The sequence below is a fragment of the Guyanagaster necrorhizus genome (genome assembly GCF_019112545.1).
Source record: "Guyanagaster necrorhizus MCA 3950 unplaced genomic scaffold BT62scaffold_6, whole genome shotgun sequence".
NCBI lineage: Eukaryota > Fungi > Basidiomycota > Agaricomycetes > Agaricales > Physalacriaceae > Guyanagaster > Guyanagaster necrorhizus.
Genome location: NW_025064885.1, coordinates 679367 through 702833, shown reverse-complemented (window position 1 = coordinate 702833; position 23467 = coordinate 679367). Strand labels below are relative to the sequence as shown.

At 49.2% G+C, this 23467-nt stretch overlaps 10 protein-coding genes across 10 annotated transcripts; 4 read left to right on the top strand and 6 right to left on the bottom strand.

The window, feature by feature from the left end:
* Positions 1–341: 341 nt before the first annotated feature.
* Positions 342–4892, bottom strand: BT62DRAFT_929136 (argonaute-like protein; the record flags this gene model as incomplete). The annotated part of the gene is made up of 23 exons (XM_043185656.1): positions 4356–4892; positions 4059–4228; positions 3914–4005; positions 3795–3858; positions 3212–3739; positions 3001–3156; positions 2812–2952; positions 2736–2761; positions 2550–2683; positions 2327–2498; positions 2261–2276; positions 2131–2210; positions 1984–2075; positions 1823–1921; positions 1709–1767; positions 1564–1654; positions 1472–1513; positions 1403–1420; positions 1278–1347; positions 1069–1227; positions 850–938; positions 639–802; positions 342–586 (listed from the first exon to the last, which is right to left on the bottom strand). Coding segments are annotated over exons 1-22 (2709 nt in total), but the record flags the coding sequence as incomplete, so codon positions are not given.
* Positions 4893–5494: 602 nt separating this feature from the next.
* Positions 5495–6611, top strand: BT62DRAFT_665018 (uncharacterized protein). Its single transcript, XM_043181810.1, has 3 exons — positions 5495–5762; positions 5815–6064; positions 6115–6611. Exons 1-3 carry the CDS (start codon positions 5719–5721, stop codon positions 6487–6489), a joined length of 669 nt encoding a protein of 222 aa, XP_043042646.1. The 5' UTR covers positions 5495–5718; the 3' UTR covers positions 6490–6611.
* Positions 6612–6756: 145 nt separating this feature from the next.
* On the top strand, positions 6757–9195 carry BT62DRAFT_964075 (mitochondrial carrier). The gene is made up of 12 exons (XM_043188715.1): positions 6757–7076; positions 7134–7223; positions 7275–7481; positions 7538–7774; positions 7837–8069; positions 8129–8234; positions 8298–8323; positions 8385–8486; positions 8542–8564; positions 8624–8912; positions 8968–9020; positions 9071–9195. The coding sequence occupies exons 1-12, from the start codon at positions 6776–6778 to the stop codon at positions 9081–9083; spliced, it is 1680 nt and encodes a 559-aa protein (XP_043042645.1). The 5' UTR covers positions 6757–6775; the 3' UTR covers positions 9084–9195.
* BT62DRAFT_929134 (uncharacterized protein) lies at positions 9070–11035 on the bottom strand. Its single transcript, XM_043185655.1, has 4 exons — positions 10588–11035; positions 10275–10520; positions 9853–10218; positions 9070–9796 (listed from the first exon to the last, which is right to left on the bottom strand). Exons 1-4 carry the CDS (start codon positions 11017–11019, stop codon positions 9449–9451), a joined length of 1392 nt encoding a protein of 463 aa, XP_043042644.1. The 5' UTR covers positions 11020–11035; the 3' UTR covers positions 9070–9448.
* A 276-nt stretch (positions 11036–11311) lies between these two features.
* Positions 11312–11997, bottom strand: BT62DRAFT_929133 (ribosomal protein L36e). Its single transcript, XM_043185654.1, has 3 exons — positions 11698–11997; positions 11614–11646; positions 11312–11542 (listed from the first exon to the last, which is right to left on the bottom strand). The coding sequence occupies exons 1-3, from the start codon at positions 11938–11940 to the stop codon at positions 11462–11464; spliced, it is 357 nt and encodes a 118-aa protein (XP_043042643.1). The 5' UTR covers positions 11941–11997; the 3' UTR covers positions 11312–11461.
* Positions 11998–12087: 90 nt separating this feature from the next.
* Positions 12088–14341, top strand: BT62DRAFT_929132 (MFS general substrate transporter). Its single transcript, XM_043185653.1, has 11 exons — positions 12088–12549; positions 12602–12672; positions 12725–12933; positions 12990–13029; positions 13085–13317; positions 13368–13404; positions 13453–13481; positions 13532–13604; positions 13656–13965; positions 14018–14134; positions 14187–14341. Exons 1-11 carry the CDS (start codon positions 12446–12448, stop codon positions 14266–14268), a joined length of 1305 nt encoding a protein of 434 aa, XP_043042642.1. The 5' UTR covers positions 12088–12445; the 3' UTR covers positions 14269–14341.
* A 203-nt stretch (positions 14342–14544) lies between these two features.
* BT62DRAFT_664894 (drug:h+ antiporter) lies at positions 14545–17373 on the bottom strand. The gene is made up of 15 exons (XM_043181809.1): positions 16983–17373; positions 16800–16927; positions 16671–16742; positions 16601–16618; positions 16479–16545; positions 16256–16425; positions 16088–16197; positions 15890–16031; positions 15689–15840; positions 15580–15638; positions 15427–15529; positions 15331–15365; positions 15060–15271; positions 14862–15011; positions 14545–14809 (listed from the first exon to the last, which is right to left on the bottom strand). The coding sequence occupies exons 1-15, from the start codon at positions 17144–17146 to the stop codon at positions 14634–14636; spliced, it is 1758 nt and encodes a 585-aa protein (XP_043042641.1). The 5' UTR covers positions 17147–17373; the 3' UTR covers positions 14545–14633.
* A 582-nt stretch (positions 17374–17955) lies between these two features.
* On the bottom strand, positions 17956–19296 carry BT62DRAFT_887162 (uncharacterized protein; the record flags this gene model as incomplete). The annotated part of the gene is made up of 5 exons (XM_043182905.1): positions 17956–18419; positions 18477–18651; positions 18714–18826; positions 18883–19062; positions 19173–19296. 5 exons carry the CDS (start codon positions 19294–19296, stop codon positions 17956–17958), a joined length of 1056 nt encoding a protein of 351 aa, XP_043042640.1.
* A 1432-nt stretch (positions 19297–20728) lies between these two features.
* BT62DRAFT_985506 (uncharacterized protein) lies at positions 20729–22264 on the bottom strand (the record flags this gene model as incomplete). Its single annotated transcript, XM_043189946.1, has 6 exons — positions 22207–22264; positions 22063–22147; positions 21622–22001; positions 21539–21570; positions 21394–21491; positions 20729–21343 (listed from the first exon to the last, which is right to left on the bottom strand). Exons 3-6 carry the CDS (start codon positions 21918–21920, stop codon positions 20729–20731), a joined length of 1044 nt encoding a protein of 347 aa, XP_043042639.1. The 5' UTR covers positions 21921–22001; positions 22063–22147; positions 22207–22264.
* Positions 22265–22558: 294 nt separating this feature from the next.
* On the top strand, positions 22559–23182 carry BT62DRAFT_887693 (uncharacterized protein; the record flags this gene model as incomplete). Its single annotated transcript, XM_043182925.1, has 3 exons — positions 22559–22653; positions 22702–22714; positions 22772–23182. The coding sequence occupies 3 exons, from the start codon at positions 22559–22561 to the stop codon at positions 23180–23182; spliced, it is 519 nt and encodes a 172-aa protein (XP_043042638.1).
* Between the last annotated feature and the right edge of the window lie 285 nt (positions 23183–23467).

The following is a 23467-nucleotide window of genomic DNA, read 5'->3' as shown; positions in this document are numbered from 1 at the left end:
ACTTCATCTGGAGCCCACTTTTCTTCAACGGAAAAAAGATATATTCGCAACGCACACATTCAGGGCAGTACTCATCTTAAGAATCAGCTTGGCCTAGCACTCATTGACAGCGCTATCCTGACAAGAACCACCTTCTACTACATGACGGTATGAATCTGTCGGTTAGGTGGCTCTCGAGTAAAAATAACCTTCTTGCTCCAGAAACTCCTTCACGGACCTAACCAAATCCCAGTCGACCTACCTTCTTTTTCCTACTGCGCCTGGTTGACGTTTTATTTGAATGGAGGACTTGAGTGGTTGAACCGAGGACGGACATCGGAGCAGAATTGACATGTATGTAATGGGAAATTATGCAATTGGCAGTAAGAACACTTGAAAACCATATTGTATTTGGATACTAAAGATATAAATATGCAAAGCATTTTGATTCGATTTTGTCCAGCAGTGAAAGGATGTAGCTACGGTGAATGATATTGTGATGTGGATGCTACAATGACACAGCGCAAGGATTGATGGCTATAGCAGATGACAGCGACTGAGAGCTTTTGTGATACGAGAAACGAGAAACACTACAGGATACAGATTACTGTTATAACGGTCAGCTTATGTGTCATATCGTAGAGATCGAAACAACGTACAGAGAAGTACATCAGTTTGGATTGGGAGGCATGAAGGGGTTTGAAGCCACACTTGAATGCTTCCAGAGATTCGTCGGCCTTGGAGCCGTCGCCAGACTCAGAGTAGTCGACACTACCCGAAGGATCATAGTGGTTCTTCGCACGGGAGCATACTATGTCGGCGTCTAAAGAAGGTGTCAAAGCATATGAAATGGACAGAAAGCTGACTGACAGTATACAGGCGCAGGAATGGACACACTGCGCGTCGAGCGAGCATAGACGTGGCACAAGGCAAAGGACAGGGATTGAACGGCATCAGGACTGATCGAGTATTAGGAGTAAGTATTATAGGTCAACATACAGAGTGAAGTAACGGACGAGAGGGCGTTTTCCTGTGAAAGTGTGCGTTTAAACACCGCACCACGTACAAGAGTGAAGACTCACATCGTACAAAACCGAGTAATGAGCAGGTCGGCTAGTTCCCAACAGTCCGCCGTGACTTTGAAGATAGAAATCAAATTCCGTCGGATGTGAGATATCACGGTCGACAACTGTGCCTGCTGGGCAGTTGCCGCTACGGTCTGCCTCCTTGTCGTTGGTTGGGAAGAACCTGCATTTACATCAGCGTGCAGGCCTGCATAAGAGTAACGAACAAGATACCGAACGTGGTGGCGCTTGCCAACAACAATGATAGTGATTTTGGGTCGAATCCGGAGCTCCTCACATGCCCCTGTGGTAAATACTTTCAGTACAAAAAAAGAGTAACATAACCAAGCGCGACAGACTTTTCAGAGCACCGAGTTCTGTTGAAGCGGGATCAGTGGCTCGTCATTAGACGAAATCGTTAAAATAACCTTTATCAAGGACCTCTTGGAACTGTCCTTCGGAGACACCGTCTGTAAAGTACTCATAAAGCCATGAACAGAGGTGGCACAGGAGATCATACCGCGATAGAACAAGATACGCTTGGGCTCCGCCATTCCTTGAGCCTTTTTCTCAACTTGGGATCGATAGTTCATATAGTTGGACAGAACATGCTACAATTCTGATCTCAGTATAGAAACTTTAGACAATAGGAGCGTCACCCGCACCTTGCTCATTTCTTGAAGGTCCTCAATCATTTCCTGACGGCAGTTTTGAACACGAGTGGCTGTTTGATCAAAATTAGTGATAGTCATCTTTGTAAAGATGTTGCAGAAACATACTTGCAATATATTTCGCAGTGTCAGAGTCCACATTAGCGACCAAAGCTGTGAATGAGGGACGACTATCGGAGCCTGGGGCTGGATGAATGACATCCGCTCCTTAACGAAGGAAATCAAAATGTTCAGATGCTATGTCAGGCAAAGAGAGGACGTGAACCTACCCATGACGATGGTGGGATTTGCCGGATCAGTCAAAAGTTTGACCGAGGTGGGCTCAGGAATGACATTGATACCGCCGAGCTTCACGTTCATCCTAAATGGAATGATTATTTATGATGCAACACGATTTTAAAAAGTTGTGCACATACTTCAAGCAGACGTTTGCAAAGTACTGGTTTTTGGCTCCGAAACACTTCTTGCTCTTCATGCATTGTGTCGCCACGCCGGCCTACGAAATCTTACTTCAGAACGAGGTAGACCTATGCTTTTTTGACTAACCGTGACATCACCGAAACTTAGACGATGATCAGTAACAGGGAAAAAAAGGAACTTTTGAAACCTCACTGTTTGACAGCGGTGTAGATATCATCTCCGTGCTCTGGCAAGACAACAACAATGAGCGACGGGAACGAGTTGACTGCTTGTTTGCATTTCATGCCTGCGCTTTGCAGCTGGCTCTGGACAGTTCCTTGACCATTTTGCCATATAGTGACTGCGGGAGGCTTAATTCCCATGCCTGAGAAAGCACAATGAGCGATGAAAAACGTGAGCCGAACATACAACATACCAACTTCCCGGCAGCTCTTCGTCAGACTCTGGATCATCTCTGCGCAAGCTCTCTCATCAAAACGATTGTGTTGTTCGTAGATGACGACAGCCCAAACACCAACTTGAACTGGACGGAAGAAGCGTTTATCGACCCTGCCAGAGCATCATCAAATGCAACTGAAATGTTAAAAAGCACAAAACATACATATTCCAAGCCCCGTCTCGCGGAACCTAAGAAACTTGTTAAAGTATGGCATACGGCGAAAAAAAAAACAACTCACAATCATTGCCTGTTTACTACCCTGGCCGTACTTGAGCGTAGGTGGCTGCAAGACGCGCGCCTGAACCTGCAAAGGCCCGACGGCAGAATTGACGCTCATCCCAAAGTGGCGAACGTAGTCCGATTGTCCATATGCCAATACCTATGAGACATGTAAGCGCTTGTCACACGAAAGAAGGAGACGACGAACATCGAGACCATTCCTGATGCTCGCAAGACGATCACGAGGCTTCTTCGTTGCAAATGAGAGGACCGTTGAGGTCAGCTTCGAGGGGACTTGTTTCCTCATAATTTGACCCTCAGTGATGTAGCATAATTCCAACGGGATCAGGGCGCCCGATCCAACCTACGGAAGGACACAATGAGAACAATGGAAATATTAGGAAAACCCGTCTTTATACCTCAACACAGATGTTGTCGGGATAATTGAGGTGAATTTCGGAGCCGCTGCGCCTGAAATGATCCGCGACCGTCGTGGTGACTCCATCTGCAGTGGTGAATGTAACCGAGCTAGCGCCCACAGCACTGAGCTTCTTGATGACTCGATGAGGCCCTCTGAGATCGGTCTTTGAGATCTCCTTGGGGTTTAGGCTCCTACCAATTACTCTGATGCGCATGCCAGTGATGAAACGTTGAAGACGGAGTCGCTCGCGATCAGGTAAACCACGCTTGGGGGACATGGATTCCGGCGAATTATTCTCTAGGAATTGGAGACAAAGATCGAGAAGTCTCCCCTCTTTGTACATCGTACCCGTTGAGATGTCCACATTGATCAGCATCCTGTCCATGGCGGGACGTACCGACTGGAAGTAGCCGCGCCATAACTGGAGACCGCATCCGATATCTAGAGTCTCCCGATTGGTGAAGAAGGACCGGACATTGAAAGGATACTTCAACGACGGCTCCATACGAATTACGACGTTCAGCGCCTTGAAATGATATAGGGTAAGGACGGACCCAAGACACGAGATACGAGAGACAAACAGTGATAGCAGTCAATACGCTGTTGTCGTGTGATTGATCACCCTTCACGAAGCGGTGCAGGACCCTATATATCGTCGATGAGCCATGTGTGAACGAGGCTGGAGATGGAAAAGACATACTCAGGATTGATCTCAGCTACCTTGGCGAGTCTGATCTTGTAGGCTTTGGGCGCTCTTGTTGAGGCGTCTGCAGGCTGCAGAGTGACGCTAAACTGGATGGTACCGTCGTCATAATTGAAGAGTCATGGCGTGGAAGCTATCATACCTCCATGTAGTTCGCGCCATCAAACGGCAACTCTCGAGCGGCAAAAAGATTTTTACGTCCATCATATACAGCGCGAGGAGTAAAAATGGCTGGCGCGGTGACAGTTTGAAGTTCCTTGATCAATTCCATGTTCAAACGCGCGGGCAATGTTTTCTCGGAAGGCAAGATGACTGTGAAAGGATAATGTCAGGGAGTGCGCGCAAAAACACCGTTCTGAGAGGACATACCGACTGAGAAAAGAAAACACAAAGAGTCAGAAAACCGGCAGTCACGGCGATGATCAGACGCGACACATACCATCGTAGTGGTGGATGATGCTTTTGGGGATGGTGCACTCAAAGGAGTTGACGAAGATCTTCACGGGGCGCCCACTGGCACCAAATCCACGACGCTTCACGCCGATGGTGGAGATATGTTCACCAGAGGACGGAAGACCGACCGAGATACCGCCAGGAGTGCCAACACGGCCACGAGGAGCAGCACCTCTTGGACCACGGATAGCAGCGCCACCACGACCACTGGATGGTGCAGCACGAGGAGGCATGGCGAGCACGGGAAGTAAAAGAGAGAAGATGGAAGAAAGAAAGCAAGAGGGAGGGATGGTGAGAAGCAGTCGGACGCGCCTTTTTATAAGAATTCAGAATCTGATCAGGGTGACATCCCAGGGAGCATAAAAGAACGCCTCGATCGGATGCAGTAACAAGTAATTTCGAACGGATTTTGAACATCATTTTGGATTCGAATTGTCGATGGCAGGCGAGAGCAGCTGTCTGGGGAAACATAGTAGCTCTAAATTGCCTCGAAAATTGACGTAGAAAGGAAGAGAAGAAAAAGATGGGAAAACGCGAATTTAATATCGAATTCGAACGCGTTTAGAAGCCAATTAGAAGCTAAGTCGTATTGCCGAAATGCCGGTGGGTCTTCAGGGTGGGCCGAGTTGCTTTTCCTTCCTATACGACGACGACGACGGTTATGAAGACAATGCTGGAGGCCGTTCGCTGGCGGCAGCCATCCCCCTCTGTCGCCCGGCAACCTTACGGTGCTGTTTTTATTTTATTTCAATGATAATCGCGAAGCTGACACGCTCGCGAGTTAGTTTGACTCGTGGTGATTTTCACATCTGCATATATAGGATGTCGTTCGTTCGTTCGTTCGTTCTTTGCCTCCTTGCCGTCACGTTTGGACCCCAAAAGAGGCCAACCGGCGCTTAGTTCATATTGACTCGGGTCCTTGCTGTGGCCACGCTGCACAGTGCTTACCATCGTGGACTGTTCGAATCATATTCTGGGAACGGCGCCCTTTTACTCTTGGTGGCCATGCTGGTGACGGTCGGTGGTTGACGATCATTGCCTTTCCAGTTGCTCAGGCGCCGCCCTTTGTCCTGAATCAAGTGCCCGCTGTGGCAGACCCCGGTCTCTCTCTTCTTCGGTCTGGTACTCTTGGGTTACGCCCACTGTCTATTGGTTGCGTCTTACTCCTCTCTCCCTTTACTCTCAAGTGGACGCCCTCTTCTGCTGCCCAATCATCATGAGTGCCGAACTTGCAGCACGTCGTTTTCAGCTTCGCCAAAGTATGGCCCATCGGAAGCCCGTCCCTGCATACATTCCTTCGCCTCCGTCGTCTCCCAATATTGGCCTTTTCCAGGGCACGAAACCTGCATATGCCTCGTCGATGTCTGCAGTGGACTCACAGAGCATGCCGCCAGTAGGTCGTCGCCACTTTATCGTTTCGCTGGACACTCACGAGCACGTTCCAGTTACCTGAAGGATGGCGCGAAGCTATTTATCGTGCAACGTCGCTTCACTCTTTGGATAATTCGGACAGATTCTACTTTTCACCCAACAACCACAGCTCCCCGGTTAGTCGCAACCACTTGCATTCTCATCGTCTTTATTCTTCTAATCTTATTACAGTCGCCCAGGAGCGGTCGCACGCGTGTGCCTAGTGACGCTCGCTCTCGTTACTCAACCAAAAGTCCTGTTCGAGGGTCGCGCGTGTTTCGGCAGGTGAGTGTACACGTATACTTGACTCACGGACATCGTTCATGCCGTTTTAGAGGTATCGGCCACCAACACCGCCTAAGCCTGCCATTCATCGCAAGGACAGGCCTGAGGATCAGCCCAACCCCAACTTTGAAACCCGGCAGGAGGCCAGAGGTTCCCAAAATTATGTTCATGAATCATCTCAGAGTGAAAAGTACAGAGTCCCGACATTGTCGACACAGCCTTCATTCATGACTGAAAAATCCCGATCAACATTCGGCACGAGCTCGATGGACTCGGGGACGAGCACCCCGGCATCTCGAGGCCAGTCGCCATTGGTGCATGGTGTCACCATTCTTCCGATGTTCATCGTAGCCAAGCCCGTGGCCAAACCGGCTCAAAGCCGTGGCTGTTTTTCAGGAATCTGGAGTCGGGTGTTCAGATGCTAAGGAGGGGGGACAATTGGTGAAAAGACATTGTGTTGCATGTACATCTAGTTTGTGTGTGTATTTAATGGGACATCCGCTGGCGGAACACTTGGTCTTGAGCTGATGGAGACAAGCAAAGATAAACATAATGCCAACTTAGCACTCCCGTCGCCTACCGATGAGTATCTAGAACGGAGTACGCTCGCTCTCATAATCCCGTCGATATCATTCGTGGTCGTAACGAATTTCGAAATCGTCCTCGCTGCTTCGTCGTCATACGCGTCACTGCCCCCCCCCCCCCCTTTGGATGGCCCAGCCAAGTCCCCCAGTCGGGCGGGACAAGCATGAACAGCGCACGCCGCGTACGCTGGCAGAATTTCGCCTGCAAGAGGGCAGAGAGAACAGGAAACGTCGCTTACTGGCTCTGTGGCGGCACATCCGGGTGCGTGGATACAATTTCGATCGGGAACCCAGCGTGAAATCACTGGGAAAAGGCCCCGAATCGACTGAAAAGGCGGAGAAGCTGCGAGCTGCGTACGAACATGAGCTGCTGTGTCGAGTAGGAGGGTGGAAGGAATTCGTTGAGTACGCGGAAGCCAAGGAAGTTGGTCTGTCATCTTTCTGTCGTCTGGAATGTTGTTGTTCTGACGCAATCGGACCTGTAGAATTATGGGCAATATTTCATGACGAGCTTGACTTGGACCGAAATGGTCACCTTGAAGCAGAGGAACTAGAATCGGCACTACGAAACGCAGGTCAGTAGTCCGGCCACCACCACCACCACCACTTTTATCTCAAGTTTTTAGGTGTCACATTATCTCCAAACACACTATCGGAATTCATGACATACTTGACATCCTCTCCCCAATCTCGGACTGTAACTTTTGCTGAATTCAGAGACTTTCTCCTGTTACTTCCTCGGAAAATCTCTACCACTGAGATTTACAAGTACTACCAGATGAACAAGTTTCTCGGAGATGATGGTAAAGGCGTGGCCCGTGTTACGATGGAAGGTTAGTGTTTGTGTTTTGTCAACACGCGTCGTTTGATACTACCAAGTATATGCTAGGTGATGTAAGTCTAAGCGCGGAAGACAAACCCCCAGACAGTCCCAGTAAAACGATGCCAAATAGTACACAAGCACCAGCGATACCCCAACCCCTTCCTCCCGTAGAGTCCAGCTATGTCGTCGAACACGAAGAAGAGCAAGAAGACGACGACGACGATGCCTTTGACGACAGCCATGGTTGGCTCGAAGGGCGCACAGCTCTCAAATTCCTGTTAGCAGGCGGCATTGCCGGTGCAGGTGCGTCGTCGTTCCTATTATATACAGACGACACGACGCATTCTCAAGCTCTTGGACTTTAGTCTCGCGGACATGTACGGCGCCTTTTGATCGACTTAAAATATTCCTTATCACTCGCCCACCGAATCTCGGTGGAGCTGCGCTTGCCCAGGGAGGCGGTGTGAATATTATAGGACATGCTGTGGGACGGATATACTCCGAGGGCGGTGTGTTCGCGTTCTGGACAGGCAATGGGCTATCTGTTGCCAAAATATTCCCCGAGTCTGCGATCAAGTTTTTCGCGTATGAGTCTGCTGTCAGTGTTCAGCAGGCATCATTTGTCTTTCGACTAAATTCTTTATTCCATGTGTTAAGAAACGTATGTTCGCAGCGTATTGGGACCATGTTGATGATCCTAGAGAGATCAGTGGGGTCAGTCGGTTTCTTTCTGGTGGAGTTGGGGGAATAAGCAGTCAGCTGTGTAAGTCGTGTCAGTTAATTAACGTCGATCTTTTTTTTTACTTGACTTTGGTTGTGGTGTTAGGTATATACCCGGTCGAGACGCTGAAAGTACGTCATGGACTGAGGGTTTTCATTTCGCAGGTTTCTAACAGTGGTCCGTCACACACAGACGCAAATGATGAGCAACACTGGAACGCGACGGACATTAATCTCCGCAGCGCGTCATGTATGGAGGCTTGGAGGGTATAGAGCGTACTACCGTGGTCTAACAGTAAGCTTTTGTATCCAACGTTCTCGGCTGCACCTCCTCACGGTGCTCCCTCCAGGTTGGTCTTGTCGGAGTTTTCCCGTTCGCGTTTCCTGACCCACTCACTACACGGACCACAGCATTGACAAAAGTTATTTTAGGTACTCGGCTATTGACATGTCAACCTTTGAAGCGCTCAAGCTGGCATACCTGCGCTCAACAGGCAAAGATGAACCAGGAATGCTTGCACTGTTGGCATTTGGGAGTGTGTCAGGGAGTGTGGGCGCTACAAGCGTGTATCCGATGAATCTGGTGAGAACACGGTTGCAGGCGTCTGGAAGCTCAGGGCATCCTGAACGGTATACGGGCGTGTTTGACGTTGCGAGCAAGACCTGGGCACGAGAAGGTTGGAGAGGGTTTTATCGGGGCTTGTTTCCAACGCTAGCAAAGGTTTGTGTGGCTCAAAAGGTAGATGGTGCATATGAACTGACCGTCAGGTTTTCAGGTCGTCCCAGCAGTATCGATATCCTACGTTGTCTATGAACATAGTAAACGAAGGTATGGTTTTTTCTTGGTTGGCTTGTATAGAGACTAAGCGTTTTGTCCAGACTTGGTGTTTAAGATATATATATATACATATACACATTATTTTTACTCGTAATCTTCTGTAGATGGGGTTGCATATACATGTATTTATTTAGCCAAGCATTATCATTGTCGTCGCATTTTCCAGGGCTTTGAAGTGCTTCTGTGTTAAGCGGCCAACGTAAATCGATGGACAAGGTAGGTAGGTGGTTTTATTAGTTGTCAGAAGGAAATGCAAGAATACAGGATGATAGGTATAATGGAAGGCAAGGGATAAATATCATATCAACTGATTCGTTAATCCAGGTCATAAAGGGGGCATTATTAGCGGAAGATCGTCGATAGTATGGGGTTCTAGTAATGATATGTGTCAGTGTGTGAAGGCGCGTCAGGGACGGGTATCATGACGGGAGTACATCTTGCATCGCGCGCTTCTCGTGGACGAGAACAGCCAGATTCGTGAACCGCTGCTGCCGCTCGCGGGTTCGAGATCGGGAAGGAATCCTGATTTTGTGTCTCCATTCCTGTACCCAGGTCCATCTTGAGACTCGCTCAGATTCCGCGGTGCCGAGGTGGCTTTGATCGGAACTCAACCATGCCCGCAAATGCTCGCGACCCAATATCGGTGCCAATGAGAGAAAAGAGAGGAATACTAGTTTGACCATGATCTGTGGCGAGAGCAGCAGGGAGGACACCGTTTGAGGCGTCGGAGAAGGCGCGGATGCGACGGTTTGCAGGATATCCCCTATCTGTGATGTCGTAAAGATATGAGAAAAGCAGAAAAGAAGCTCTATAGAGTACTTGCCTGGCAGGTAACAGCGGTCCACGGAAGAGAACCGATGAATGCGCCCAGAATGCAATCCGCTACAGACACACCACACACACCACACGCTATATTAATACCGGACCAGGGCACCACTCCAATTAGCCGCAGGATCGATAAACGGATCCACGCTGACGTTGTCCGACCTTCCGGCTCGCTCTCCGTCTTTGACGCTCCCCCACCTTGCAGCGCAGAACGCGTCAGATCCAGCGCTTTTGGGAAAAAATGACTCAGGAACGGTGCAAGCGGCTTGGACAGCAGTGTTGCACATGTCGACCCAATCGTAGTGAGAAGAGTCAGAAGAAGCGTAGCATACGCGGGCGAGAACAACGCGCCCGCAAGGACGTTCTGTTACCCGCACAATAAGTATCGCGTGACTTGTATAGAAAATAAATACCACGGACCCAGATAACGCTACCGGGGATTGACCAAGCATGCTTCCAGACAGCAGTCACTGCGAGGATACCAATAACATGGGCAAGCTGGCCAGGGCCGCTTTGCGAATACCCGTGCAGGTCGCGCCCGAGTTCTGCCAGATCTGCCAGATTTTGCGGCCATGAGAACGATATCGGCAGCGTCCTCAGGGCAAGGAAGACGAGCCCTGTTGATAGCGGGAATAGAGAGATGACAAGGATGATGGAGAATTCGACCTAGAGACAATAATCATTAGAACATGAAACGTAACCAAGGCCGGTGTACGGTGTACGGTGTACGCACTGGTGGCAGACGCTGAAGCCAATTGCACGCTGGTGGCGACGCTGATGATTTCTCGCCGAGCACATCGCCAAACGACGTCTTGTCAGCTGAAGCCGACAGCGGTAGAATGTACTCGTCCTCGGAAGCAGACCTAGGCGTCGAGCGCGTCGACCAGGACACCTTGTGCCTAGAATCATCCACCAACTGGAGAACACGCGACGCGATCACCGCCAGCATATGAGATGGCAGTTCTGTCTGCTCTAGGGGCACTTCTGGTTCGACGACTGCCTCTGCAACGGGGGCAGGTATTTGCGAGTCGCACGGGGGTAACTGGGGCTGTAGCAATGACCCCGAGCGACGACGGCCTAGCGAGCGAATGGTAAGAGCAGGACAGAGCGTAGTGGAGGAAGCACGATTTCTGTTGAGAGGAGGAGGAGCAAGTGAATCTGACATGACTGTCGAAAAAAACAGCCCACTAAAAATGTATTCCGCCGGATCCGTTTCTATCATCCATTACGACACCAACTTGACTCATCACGTTTATGTCAGCTCTTGGCGCCGGGCTCGGACGAAGCTCTCCATACCGCTCGTCGTTCCATCCCTGAGCCTTTGTAGTTCCGCATCGCATCGTATCGCATTCCGCAACGGGCGACCAGAGAACGACTACCCAGGGAATGACCACTATACTACACGAAACTTTGCTCGTACGACAAACTGCACACTAGCCGAATTTCAGCCGCATTATTATTATTATTACTCATAGACCGGTCATCATCGGCATATCATATTTGGTGACCCGTCGAGTCTCCAGTCAGCAAGACAGTTGCATATCGATTGCTTTTCGAGATCATAGAACATAGAACACATCGATTCACATAATAATCCTGAACAGTTCCTAATGTCCCATCCTCCTGCTCTCCTGGATGATCGTCGACAGCTCCTCCAACTTGCGTTTCGACCGCAAAAGCGTACCAAGCTGTGAAAAAAGAAAAGAAAAAAAAAAAAAGTCCGTTAACAGTTACCATACTAGCCCAAAACTTTACTAACCCTCTTCTTCGTCAACTTTCTTGCCTTTTTGTCCTGGAAAAATAAATCAGAATCTTTGCAACGCAGACTTTATTGCTGTCGTACCTTCGAGTTCCTCAGCAGCTCCATCACCCGACGTTCATACGCTGAGAATCCAGCAACCTCACGAACAATAGACCGCACAAACTTGGTCTTGGCCGATTGAATGCCCTTGCGCTGGCTGGGGCGCACGGCTTTTGCGATGGGCGTCGTGGGGTGGCCCTTGTTGAGGCCAGTCCGTAGGTCTGCATTCACCAGATCAGCTTTGCATTTGTCGAAAATAACCCAGCACTCACTGGTTCGGGTCATTTTGTCGGCGTCTTGAGGATATCGTCTGCCAGCGACCGTAAAAGTTTAGCTTAACCCTTGTCTTGTCATGTGCTGTGTGGCTGCAGCTGTATAGTTGCTTGCGTAATCTTCCCACACTCCGATTAGATCGTCTGATCTAATCGTCTCCTAGAATTTCACCCCTCAATGTCGACGACATCTGGACGCGTCGGATATCTCTCTTGGACACCGCGAGACGCGTATCTGAGCCCAGGAAACCTGGTGTGCTCAATAACAGCCATCGCCGTTGTCGTTCTTCGCTTGGAAGCCGAGGCCTATCAACCAAACTGCGCAGAATGATCCCTGACTGCCTTCTCTTTGTTTCCAGCTTCCATGTCCTCCGAGACGATTCCTCTTCTAGAGGTAGACCCCGATTATCACTGTGAGGAAGATGTCTACAGTCGCTTCACGCCAGCCAGGAAGAGGACTATCGTAGCACTCGTCTCATGGAGCGCTTTGCTTCCTAGTACGGCCATCGTTGCGAGCCATGCATGATACCCAACTTACGTCTCTAGTGTTCGCCTCTGGCACCTTTGTTCCTTCCATACCACAAATCGCCGTAGATCTCAATTCAACAGGTCCGACCATCAGGTTGGTATTATATACTACGGTAATAACGTACTGGCCGCTGACTTTGGCGCAGCTTTGCAGTGAGTCTCTCCATTCTTGCGTCGGCCCTGGGTGCTATGGTGTCTGCTACCTACTCCTCGTTTTGTACGTGGCTCCTCCTTTGTGTTCCTACTGGCCTGACTCGATGTTCTTTTAGATGGCCGCCGCCCCGTCTACCTGATAGGCACCCCCCTCCTTTGCATCGGCTCCATTGGCGTCGCACTCTCCAACGGTGTCGCAGAAATGATGATATGGCGCCTCATTCAAGCACTCGGCACCTCTGGAGGCATGTCCATCGGCGCTGCGGTTATAGGCGATATCTACAAGCTCACCCAACGCGGGACAGCCATGGGGATCTTCTTCGGTGTACGCCTATCCGCATGCAATACAGACCTCTTGCTGATTCATCCCCTCCTGCGCAGGCATCCCTTTTGGGACCGGCACTCGCACCCGTTGCAGGTGGTGAGTTCTTGATCTAGGCCGCCTTTCAATGTGAATATCGATGATTCCCTTCTAGGTTGGGGCGCGCATTATGCGTCATGGAGATGGACGCAGATTGCTCTTGCTATTTGGGGCTTTTTGGCTTTCTTATCCATATTATTGTTCTTTCCAGAGACAAGTCACCCAGGATCCCGGGGGATCGACAAGCTTCGTGAACTTGAAGGCCAATCGTCCAAGCGCTGTATATGGGTATGGCTCAATCCTTTTGCGTCTCTGACTTTGCTGCGAAGTCCGAACCTTGTACTTTCTGTGAGCGTGTTTGGTCATTTACTTTGGATCCAGCCATTAATATACCTCAGACACTTGCCGGAGCAGCCGTCTTAATAACAGATTATGGTATGATTGCCTTTTCTATCCTGACACGTTGTGACCGTCATTCGCCAGTGCTACTAATGCCCGTGGCCTACACCATCGTGCGTGGTGTCACCTGCATTTGATGCCAATCACTGAACACAGCGACTAGGGTGTCAAGTATAACATCACCAATGAATTTCTCATAGGCGCATGCTTTATCCCTTGCGGACTCGGTAACATAAGTCAGTCCTCCACTACTTAGCGTATATGGCCTCGAATCCTTATATCTTCAGTCGGCGCCCCCATAGCAGGCTGGCTCTCAGACCGCGTGGTCATCGCTTCCCGTACCAAATACGGCACTGACATCTGGCGACCCGAGGCACGCCTCAAGGCCGCTCTTCCAGGCGCTATGCTCCCCGTTCCTCTGTCAGTCCTACTATCTGGACTGGTAACGCACTTTGTCCAGGGTAAGGTTGGCCTGATACTAAACCTCTTCTGCTTCCTCATGAATGGGATCGGCGTGGACCTGGTACTGACTCCGGCGAGCGCATATATCGTGGATGTGGTGCACGAGAGGAGCGCGGAGGTCATGGCTGCTACTACGTACGTATACATCTTTTCCCTGGATCAGACCACTCATTTTTCGGATTTGAAGCGGGTTGAGGGCGATCGTGCTTGCAGCCGCGACGTCAGGGATTTTGCCCTCGATTAAATATATAGGCGTGCTCGCAACTGACGTGATTGCGACTGTCATTGCATGGTCTGCGTTTGTGTAGGCGTCTTTCTTATCCTTTGATTATTAATTCATTTATTGTATTTCATAGGATGATTTGGGTAATCATTCGGTATGGTCAGAGAATGCGGGAATGGGTGGATGTTGGTTATACAACATTGAAAGATGTATAGAGTTTAGAGTCTGCATTGCTACCGGTTGTAACATAGACCAATATGTATTCTGGCCAACTTTATCTAATTCCTAGTACATATAGACCCCGGATGCAAGATGAACGGTGCAAAGCGCCGGCCGCTCCAGAACGCGAGGTGGTGCCTCGACCAATCAAGTTCCTGGGCCTTATCAGATAACGAATTATCAGATAAGATTACATCTGATCATTCTACAAGGAGTCTAACATGAGGTCTATCCTTGGTGTTGGATCGTCCTTATTTCTTAGCTCAACGTACTTTCAGAAGAAATTAAATCAAGGCGTGAACTTTCATTAGAAATAACCGTAGCCAACCATAGGACTACCAAAAGAAGTATTAAAACTTCATTAAGCTCGGCTTTCAGCCGCATCATTATGGTCGACCTCGCCAGCCAAATCTTCTTCATCTACAGCATTTTGCTTCTCACCCAAATGCCAGTCTGGCATAAAGAGCGAAATAGCGAGAGGGATAACGCTCATGACAGTGGCCACGATGAGCATGATCTTCATGACGTCTCCATAAGCTGGAACCAAATATCAGCCAAAGACGTGTGAATGCAGCCAGGAACATTGTACCTGAGATAACACCTTCCCGAATTTCCGTACCGCGTGCATAAGCAGTCACAGACGTGATAGAGGAGTACAGAGCATCACGTTCCTCCTGTGAAACGTCCGGGAGGTATTTCAACAGTTTTCTGGGCATCAGGTTCGTCCAGATTGCACCGGCTATCCGGATCAGCATCAGTGATACACTTCGGCAGCAGCTGTACTTACCAACCGCGTCTCCAATAGCACCCCCGATTTCTGTGAGCAACAGTACTATGGCGGTGACGGTAGCGACATCCTTGTGGGAAACAGACGCCTGGGCGGCCGTCTGGATGGTAATGGCAGACATACCGCCACCCATACTCTGGATGATTTGAGTCCAGACGATCTCAACGTCAGAGCCGTTCGCGCCACGGGAGTGGATCATGAGACCAACTCCACTAGGTCAGGGAAGGCGGGTCAGTGGTTGGAGATGAACTGACATGGAGGGGGTACTGACAGTAGCCGAATGGCAAGACCAACAACAAGGAGAAGCTTTTGGGACAATAATCAATAATTAGAACAGAGATCATGAGACCGAGACATATCTGCATACTTTGTAACGATGTAGGAACCTCATGGCGAGGCCACACAGGATACCGAAGAACGTCAGGCCGACGGATTGTGTTTGAATGAAGTAGGTAGCATTGATGAGAGACCTGCGGAGGCGTATTAGAACTGTGCACCCCGGAAGAAAAGTATACTAAACCATGGCTTAACGACGATGACGAAGGAGTACAAATAGACGTAAGTGAGGTAGAATGAAATCTAGCACACAGGGTGACCCAATAATCAAGGATGCATGAAGAAGAACATACATAATCAAAGAAACCGATCAAACTTGCGCCGACGACTGTGAAATTTGTGATGAACCTCAATGGGATCACAGGGTATTTCGCAAACTTGAACTCCCAAGGTCCTACAGCAGGGAAGAGAACACAGCCAATGACGAGCATTGCAATCATCGAAGCTATAGTTGTTTTAGAAATATCACGTCGATAGTAAAGAAATCGACCGACGATTATTCCATCCTCCGGAGGCACTCGGAGCAAGAGTCAAGGGGAGCAGGATAAGTGCAACGCTGGTACCGATGAGCACCAATCCTACAACATCAAGTTGGGATATGACTTCAAGGGTTTGCTCCAAGAAGGATTTATCAGACTAGGGAAGGCAAGGGAGTTAGGAAAGGTATTAAAAAACAATTTTTTTTTGCTAGCCTTGGGTTTCTCCGGGACCAATCCGAGCCTCTTAGCCTTTCGCTCAGCCCAAACAAGGGTGATAATAAGTGGGGACAGAGACACGGGAATCAGAATTGCAAACATCCCATCTAACCGCCAAAACATTATTAGTTGATCTAGTAACGATTGAATACAAGACAGACTTACATCCCCAACGCCAGCCGGCACCGTCGAGCACCTGAGTGCTTACGTTGCTTCCAATGAAAGCGTTGATGATAAATGGCATGGAAGTCATTCCAACAGCGAATCCACGCCATTGGAGGGTAGTGATATCAGCGATAATGATGGAAGTAAGGAGCTGAAGACCTGTGTATCCGCTGCATGCACTGTTAGTGCCGATGGACACATACTGATAAAATGGAACACAAACATGGCGTAAAGTATGATCCCTCCTGCAACTGTCTGGATATTTTGGGCCGAAGCGATGACGATGTATCCTAATAAATGTCTGTACTGAAACAAACTGCTGGACGTTTTCAATTAAATACGCACCGACAACATAGAACACCACTAGTCATGATATAAGAATATAGGTACATTGAGAATAATGTGGTCGACTCACAAACGAAGACATAGGCAAATCCTCGGGACGAAACGTCCGCAACTTTTGCAATCACAGGCTTACCGCATGCGACTTTTTTTTTAAAAAAAAAATCAGTATTTGGTATAGTTTAGGAAGAGAGAGCCTAACCGATGATAGCCTGAGCGGTTTGGATGGTACTGATCAAACTATGGTCCTTGAGGGCTGAGGCCGCGAATGCCAAGTACGAGTACGTCGTTTGACTATCGAGGGAGTATATATACGAAGCTAAACCAATACTGGGCATCAAAGGATCAGCGAAAAGATTTCTTGGCAAGGGTCGAAAGTCCCTACCCGATGAAGAGGCACCACCTCGAGTACTTGCCATACACCTTGTGGGTAGCCTTAACAGCTTCGACACCTGTATGGGCTGCAATATCAGTTGAACCGTCATGAGAAACGCGATCCTCGCTGGTGACGCTCTTGCGAGAGGTATCAAGCTCTTCTTTCTTCAACATTGCGGGGGATGAGAAAAGAAGGGCATGGTTAGTACCAAGCTTTTATGCCGTCAGAATACCTGCTGGATTCGATGGAAATCAAACAGATAGTGCCTTATCAGATAAGACTAGATCTACTGCGGATTAAGTCCGATCATCGAATTGAAAATGACAAACTGATACCGAGTGCGCACTTGGCCAAAATTTGGTATGTAGTAGAGGTCTTTAGGGAGCGGTGGGTCGCTAGAAGGCCTAGAGAGTACTGGTGTTCTTACGGACCTAGCACGGAAGAGAGGGAGTCAACGCCTCTGCCTAAAAGATTGCGGTGACACTTACCTCAGACGTAACCGCGTGTTGAAGGAGCTAGCACACAAACCCCAAGGGAAGAATGATAAAAAAGGAAACAGAGTTAAATGATATTCCTGATCGTTTTAGGGCCTACAGGATGGGGATGGTATCTAACAGCGAAATAAACGGGTGTATACAAAATAGAATGATGGAAAGAACAAAGAAATATGTGCCAACGAATCAGTCAAACCTGGGCCGTCGCAGGCAGCGTTTCGAAGCGAGGAGCATACTGCCGCACCATGCGCACCTGCCCTCCAGGAAAGCCCAGTCTGATTGGTGGCGATGCAAGGTACAGCGATGGATTGACCCGTGGAGACTCCTTCGGTGTACGTGGAGCAACACTAGAAGCGGGAGAAGTCCGCGCAGAATGTGACATGCTTTGGACCGAGACAAAGTCCATTACTCTTCGTCCATATCGCTGCTGTCCTTGCATCACGTTGGGTGCCTCTTCTTCCTCTTCCTCCTCCTCTTCGTCTTCATCCTCATCTATAGCATCCTAAGAACACGAGCGTGTCAGAAAAGTGAGAATCATAATTCAAAACGGAGAAAAATACCGGGCCAAAATCTTCCATTTGTCTGTCTTCGTCCTCTTCGTCATCATCACCTTCCCCGTCATAGTCGCCGTTTATCCATCTTCCTCGCCAATCAACCATGTCCAGCTCTTCTGGACTTTCTGGACGCAGTCGCAGCCACTTCATGCGCGGCCCACTCTTTGCCCGCTCGCTGACCTTGAAACCGTAGATTTTAGGCACGTAGACACTCCCTTCCGCCCGCTTCTGTCCACCATGAGGATTGGGGTTCACAAACGCCGGAACACTTGAACCATTGCTGCTTTTGGGTGACGCTGAAGAGCTTCCGGATGACATGGGTTTGTAGAAGGGTGCAGGGGCAAGTTCTCGGTAGCTTTGAAAGAAGAGATGCGCGAAGGTTGTTCCAAAGAAGGCACCTAGGTAAGAATATGATTAGTATGATTCGCAACCAAGACTAGGATGAAACAGCACACCATCGACGCCTTGGAATCTGCTACTGGGCGGCACATAGATATCATTACAATTGGGACAGAATAACTTCACGGTATCGAGCCCAGGCGTATCCGAACGTCCGCATGGCACGACATTCATTGACCGACAGTAAACGCGCGGACACGTCCCAAAAGTGTTATTCTCGTATTTGTCAATCTGTTCGGGAAGGACAGTAAGTGAATGATCGCGCGACGTCTCCATGAAGGGCTCTATCGTACCATCGCCTGCAGCCCAGCGCGAGTCAAGATATACCGTTGATGAACAAGTCCATATAACATCTCTGCAGACGACTCTACAATCGATACATCGGGAATTTTAGTGGCATCCTCGTCTACAAACCATTCGAGTCAGCTCCGAGTAAAAAAAAGGACCGACACGACGACGCACCTGGTTCTACATCGAGGACCATCTCCATCGCCTCCTTCCAGAACGGCACGATCGTATTCAAGCCCGTCAAATTGAAATCGTCCTCTATGAAGTCCTCGGTAACTTCACAGAAAAACTCGTGGCCCGGTAGGGAACAGAACCAACTGATCCAAGTGACTGTTGAAGTGGGTGTTGACGAAGCTGTAAGTGAATCATAACAAAAAAGCAGCCATTAAGATTTCAAACTATATCATTGGAACAGTAATGCCAATGGAGGGCTTGGTGGAAAGAATAAAGGAAGGAATACTCACTGTATCCATCCTCTTGGTCGTCGACTTCCTCCATGATTTCGTCGCCCTCGCCGGTGCCGTCCTCATCTTCCTCTAGCTCTGCATCCGCTGGTAGGGTGTCCACTTGTATCGGGTTCCGAGGCATCTAGCGGGAAAGCAATGAACGTTTGCGGGACAAGGGCACGAAGCAGTGAGTGGGAACGAGGTATTGAAACTCCGATCAGGCAAATTCCTGTGCTTGCAATGTGCTTGGGTGGCCTTTTGTTTTCTTGCAGCCAATCCAGTGCTGATGTATACTGTACCCAGACGGTACAGGATATTCTCCACGTTGACCGCAAGCCATTCCTTCTGCGATGCAGGGCTTCACAAGGGGCGTGACTGTCGCTTATCAGTTCTCAGATAAGAACTAGGGAAAAACTACAGAGAACTCTTTACTTGCATGGTTTCAGTAATCTTTATTCAACGGTTTGTGTTCTTGGGGAATACGTGAAGAGAAACCTTATGCCGGCCTCGTCGCGAGTAATAATTACTAGATGTCCAGTCTCAGAAGATTGTGGTCTTAGGTTGAGAATAATGAGAAGGAAAGGCCAGGGTTCAAATCAACAGTACAGTTCTTAGTTTATTCGTAAAGTGAAGAGACGATAATCACCCAGATTTAACAGAGACAAAGGGATACTAACAATGGTCTCTCCCTCGAACCCGCGAAGCATATCAGGGTCTGCTTGTGCATTATACTGATCTGGATTATTATTGGCCAGGGCAGCCAAAGACAGTATGACAACGTTCCGCGTGCTGGCGGGAAAGTAATATTCGCCCCGAGATTCTCCCATCTCCCTGTGCTCCGTCACGACCAATAATTAGTAGCTGTTTTGTTCCCTTTAACTAATAATCGATGTGCTAGCTCGAAGAAAATGACCTCCGTCATTGCTCAAAACCAAGATAATGGTATGCAATTTTCAGTGGCGTCGTCATTCGTCCAGATATGCGTATGCTCGGATTCCAGACAATGAAATTGACACAGGTTTATTTCCCCGTTCTATGCAGAAATAATATACATTGCTTCATCACGCATCAGAGCCGATGATGAGTCGACGAGAAGGAATTGATGACGGAATATCAGGTCCAGTCCCCATTCTCATCATCACACGAAGGCCTAAGAAAATTTCTCCTCCATACAGCGCTCCTTTGGCCGAGATTGGTCGAGGTTGCTTTCTAGACACAATGCGGTCTTTGGGCAAGACTATCGTATCGTGTATATCATATAGGTTTTCCATCTTCATAAAGCTTCCGTCCAAGAGTAGAATCATACGTTGAACAGCAACTGGGGTATCAAAGTGGTACGCTATTTAGCCTGGGAAAGTCCAATGAATTCGCGGGTAGTAGTCACGCAGCCGGTGGTTGCGTCCGGGACCGAGGGCCCTTTTTTTTTTTCTAACCGAATGCAGCTGAACCTTCTTCCATTGAAACCATACCGATGGGAATGTGTCCACGTTAATGACAGAAGTATATGTGGGTGACATCAAGAGCGGGTGCACTAGACGCCGTCCTGAATTCAATTATGACAAGGTGGGTGGCATTCAAGGATCAAAGGAACACATCGTCTGTTCCGATACATTCTTTGAAAGCAAAGCAGGACCGATGATAACAAGCAACAGCAGCTGAGCAGTCACCCAGCTAGCCAAGACATAGCGCACGTTGGCCCACCGGCGCAACATCTTTACCTCGACCGCAAAGGTACTCACGGTTGACAAACATCCACAATACCCATCAGACAGGCCCTGCAGGGTCGAGCACGCAGACCACGAAACGTTCGGTGTCTTTCTTTGCAAAACATGAAAGATGGCCAGGAACGCTGTTGCAAGCGAATTTGCGGTGAAGGTGCCCACGGGAAAGGATGACAGTAAGGGGTTTAGCTGCGTGGATAGAACGTAGCGGGAGAGAGCGCCGGGGTAGGCGAAGAGCAGGGCTGAGGTTGCTTGATGTCTGAATTCGGGATCAAGCCGGAAATACAATGGGAAGGCGGCAGCATAGGTGAGGAAGCCTATGACGGTAATGGTGTAGCGGATGAACATGTTTGGTGGATGGATCTTAGGGAGATGTGGTGCTAATAGGCGAGCGATAGAGGACCCGAAGGAAAGGGAGGCGAAGGAGATGGAAAGCGTAAACACAGTCTTGCAGAGGCCATCGATAAACTGGGGGCATCCACTAGAGCATATAAAGACAAGAAGCAGAAAAGACGCACATCTCGAAGGCGGCCTCTTTGGTAGTCTGGCGAGTTGAGCCATGACTTGAAGATGTCGACTTGCCAGCTGGAAAAGGTCGTCAGGGAGCCACAGAAGCCTGTATTGCAGTAAGAAAGGATAAAAGTGAGGGTGGCTGGGGTGTACCAGTGGTAACAGCAGTATACAGTGGTCCATAACTGTGCCAAGAGATGATGAGCCACGAAAGGCAAATTTAAAGATGGACGTACAATTGACCAAAAGGTGCCTTCAGATGGACGGCAAAGCCCATTACAAGGCAGCCCACGGCCTGTGCATATGCTAATTGATAGATGCTCTGCCCATCATATGTCGCCAGGGCGTCTAATCCGAGTCTCGCAAGGAGGCCAAACATCGAAGCTGGGATGAGAAGCGCCACGATATGGATTGAATATGGATGGTATATTTTTGAAGGGGGGATGCCCTCATGGCTGTCAGGTGGGCGGTCTACTGAAGCAATGGAAGATGGTTGCGGGGATGAATCTCTGTGTGTCTTGTGCCCAGCGTCCATGATGGTAAGAAGCAAAGAGTCGGCAGTCGGCCCGGTCTTCGGAGAGTTTATCGTGGGAGGAATCTACAGCTTCTTTAGATGCTAGTGCCTCATGTCAGTCTTCCTGACGTGTGGTGGTTCCAGGATAGAATGAGAGCAGAACCTCCAAAATTTGTCTTTAAATATTTATCATAATACGCCGCATGTAGCACAAAAAAAATGTCAGAAGAAAGCGAAGCTCAACAGTCCTGGGACCGACGATCCATCAGTTGAGCATTATAATCCCCGTAATACTCTCGGTCCTCACCATTAGGTACAGCGCACGATGGGGACGCTCAGTGGCGACCTTGGTATTTCAAAAGGACCTGGATGTAAGATGAAAACCAAAAAAAAAGTCGAGGATGGGCTTGGCTAAATAACGGCGCATGAGGGCAGGCCAGGGACGGGGCCCGGGTATGATGACAGTCGGTGATTACGTGGTTGAGAACGGCCATGTGCGTTCGGCGATGTTTGGTGAGGGCAGGCGTTCAGTTCAATTTGGCCTGTCGCTTTCGAGCGTCCCGTTGAGCCGAAGCCCTTTTCAAAGGCAATCAAGGGCCTCTTTATCTTTTCTCCAGACGTCCTGTACATATTCCCCTTCGTCGTTCATTTCCCCGTCCATGGCACCCAAGTCTGCCCTTCCCGATTTTTATTATTTTATATTTGCTGCCTACGAGCCCACTCTTTGCATCCTTGGTTTCTTTGGAGCATTAGCGTACGTCTTATCTCGCTCCATTTCTCTCCGCTGACACCCCAATTACAGCGACCCGAAGAGCGTGAGCTTCATTCTTGCCTGCTGTTCTCGACCGTGCACTCAGTGTGACTCCATCTAGACTCATGACGGTCAGGCTGCCTGGCCCACGGATTCGCCACCGCCAGACGTCCTCCCTCGTGCCAGTCTTGTCACCGTCATCCAGCTCGCCCACGTATGCGCCCTCGTCGGCGTCATCAACTTCTTCCTCCTCTCCGCCGTCCGGAAGCACCTTCATGCTCTCCCAGCCCTTCAGGAAAAGTTTACCTTTGCCCTACTCTGCCCCCTATTAATCGGCGACTTGATGCATCTCTACCTAACCCTTTGGTCCCTGGGCGAACAGAAGTGGGATGTCTGGAATTGGAGCCCAATGTTATGGGTCACAATAGGCCTCGGCATGACTCTCCTCATTCCTCGCATCTGTTGGCATCTGGGAATTGGCCGCTATGTTGACGCCAGGGATGGAAATTTCCCCAAGATTTTTCAGAAGTAGCGAAGGATATGGATATCGTGCGTCCTGGCTTCTTCGCCCCTACATCCCCCCATAACTGACTGTCATCAGCTTCCAACTCCTTCACCGCTGCGGTCTCGTCTCCTGCAGAGCCGATAATGATGCATTGTATTATCCCTCATTCAGTACAGGCTGGTAATACTCTGTCGAGATACATGTTAAATCATTCGCTGCGACACCGTTTACTACTATAGGATATCCAAGGGGGAAACATGTAATGATGTAAAAGATAACAAATCTTAACGCGAAAAAGAAACCGTAAAATCG

What these genes read in the sequence shown, in the direction of transcription:
- BT62DRAFT_929134 (XM_043185655.1), bottom strand. Translation starts at nt 11,019, where the DNA reads ATGTCAGATTCACTTGCTCCTCCTCCTCTCAACAGAAATCGTGCTTCC. An exon ending in GGCTTCAGCGTCTGCCACCA is followed by an intron (nt 10,521 to 10,587) that starts GTGCGTACACCG and finishes TATTGTCTCTAG; the next exon opens with GTCGAATTCTCCATCATCCT. An exon ending in GGACCGCTGTTACCTGCCAG is followed by an intron (nt 9,797 to 9,852) that starts GCAAGTACTCTA and finishes ACGACATCACAG; the next exon opens with ATAGGGGATATCCTGCAAAC.
- BT62DRAFT_964075 (XM_043188715.1), top strand. Translation starts at nt 6,776, where the DNA reads ATGGCCCAGCCAAGTCCCCCAGTCGGGCGGGACAAGCATGAACAGCGC. An exon ending in CGCGGAAGCCAAGGAAGTTG is followed by an intron (nt 7,077 to 7,133) that starts GTCTGTCATCTT and finishes TCGGACCTGTAG; the next exon opens with AATTATGGGCAATATTTCAT. An exon ending in ATCGGCACTACGAAACGCAG is followed by an intron (nt 7,224 to 7,274) that starts GTCAGTAGTCCG and finishes TCAAGTTTTTAG; the next exon opens with GTGTCACATTATCTCCAAAC.
- BT62DRAFT_929132 (XM_043185653.1), top strand. Translation starts at nt 12,446, where the DNA reads ATGCATGATACCCAACTTACGTCTCTAGTGTTCGCCTCTGGCACCTTT. An exon ending in CGTCTTAATAACAGATTATG is followed by an intron (nt 13,405 to 13,452) that starts GTATGATTGCCT and finishes GTCATTCGCCAG; the next exon opens with TGCTACTAATGCCCGTGGCC. An exon ending in TTGCGGACTCGGTAACATAA is followed by an intron (nt 13,605 to 13,655) that starts GTCAGTCCTCCA and finishes TTATATCTTCAG; the next exon opens with TCGGCGCCCCCATAGCAGGC.
- BT62DRAFT_929133 (XM_043185654.1), bottom strand. Translation starts at nt 11,940, where the DNA reads ATGACCCGAACCAGTGAGTGCTGGGTTATTTTCGACAAATGCAAAGCT. An exon ending in AGCTGCTGAGGAACTCGAAG is followed by an intron (nt 11,647 to 11,697) that starts GTACGACAGCAA and finishes TTATTTTTCCAG; the next exon opens with GACAAAAAGGCAAGAAAGTT. An exon ending in GAAAGTTGACGAAGAAGAGG is followed by an intron (nt 11,543 to 11,613) that starts GTTAGTAAAGTT and finishes CTTTTTTCACAG; the next exon opens with CTTGGTACGCTTTTGCGGTC.
- BT62DRAFT_665018 (XM_043181810.1), top strand. Translation starts at nt 5,719, where the DNA reads ATGCCTCGTCGATGTCTGCAGTGGACTCACAGAGCATGCCGCCA. An exon ending in ACTCACAGAGCATGCCGCCA is followed by an intron (nt 5,763 to 5,814) that starts GTAGGTCGTCGC and finishes AGCACGTTCCAG; the next exon opens with TTACCTGAAGGATGGCGCGA. An exon ending in GGTCGCGCGTGTTTCGGCAG is followed by an intron (nt 6,065 to 6,114) that starts GTGAGTGTACAC and finishes ATGCCGTTTTAG; the next exon opens with AGGTATCGGCCACCAACACC.
- BT62DRAFT_664894 (XM_043181809.1), bottom strand. Translation starts at nt 17,146, where the DNA reads ATGTTGAAGAAAGAAGAGCTTGATACCTCTCGCAAGAGCGTCACCAGC. An exon ending in GGTCTTGCCATTCGGCTACT is followed by an intron (nt 15,272 to 15,330) that starts GTCAGTACCCCC and finishes TCCCTGACCTAG; the next exon opens with TGGAGTTGGTCTCATGATCC. An exon ending in TGCTATTGGAGACGCGGTTG is followed by an intron (nt 15,012 to 15,059) that starts GTAAGTACAGCT and finishes TGATCCGGATAG; the next exon opens with CCGGTGCAATCTGGACGAAC.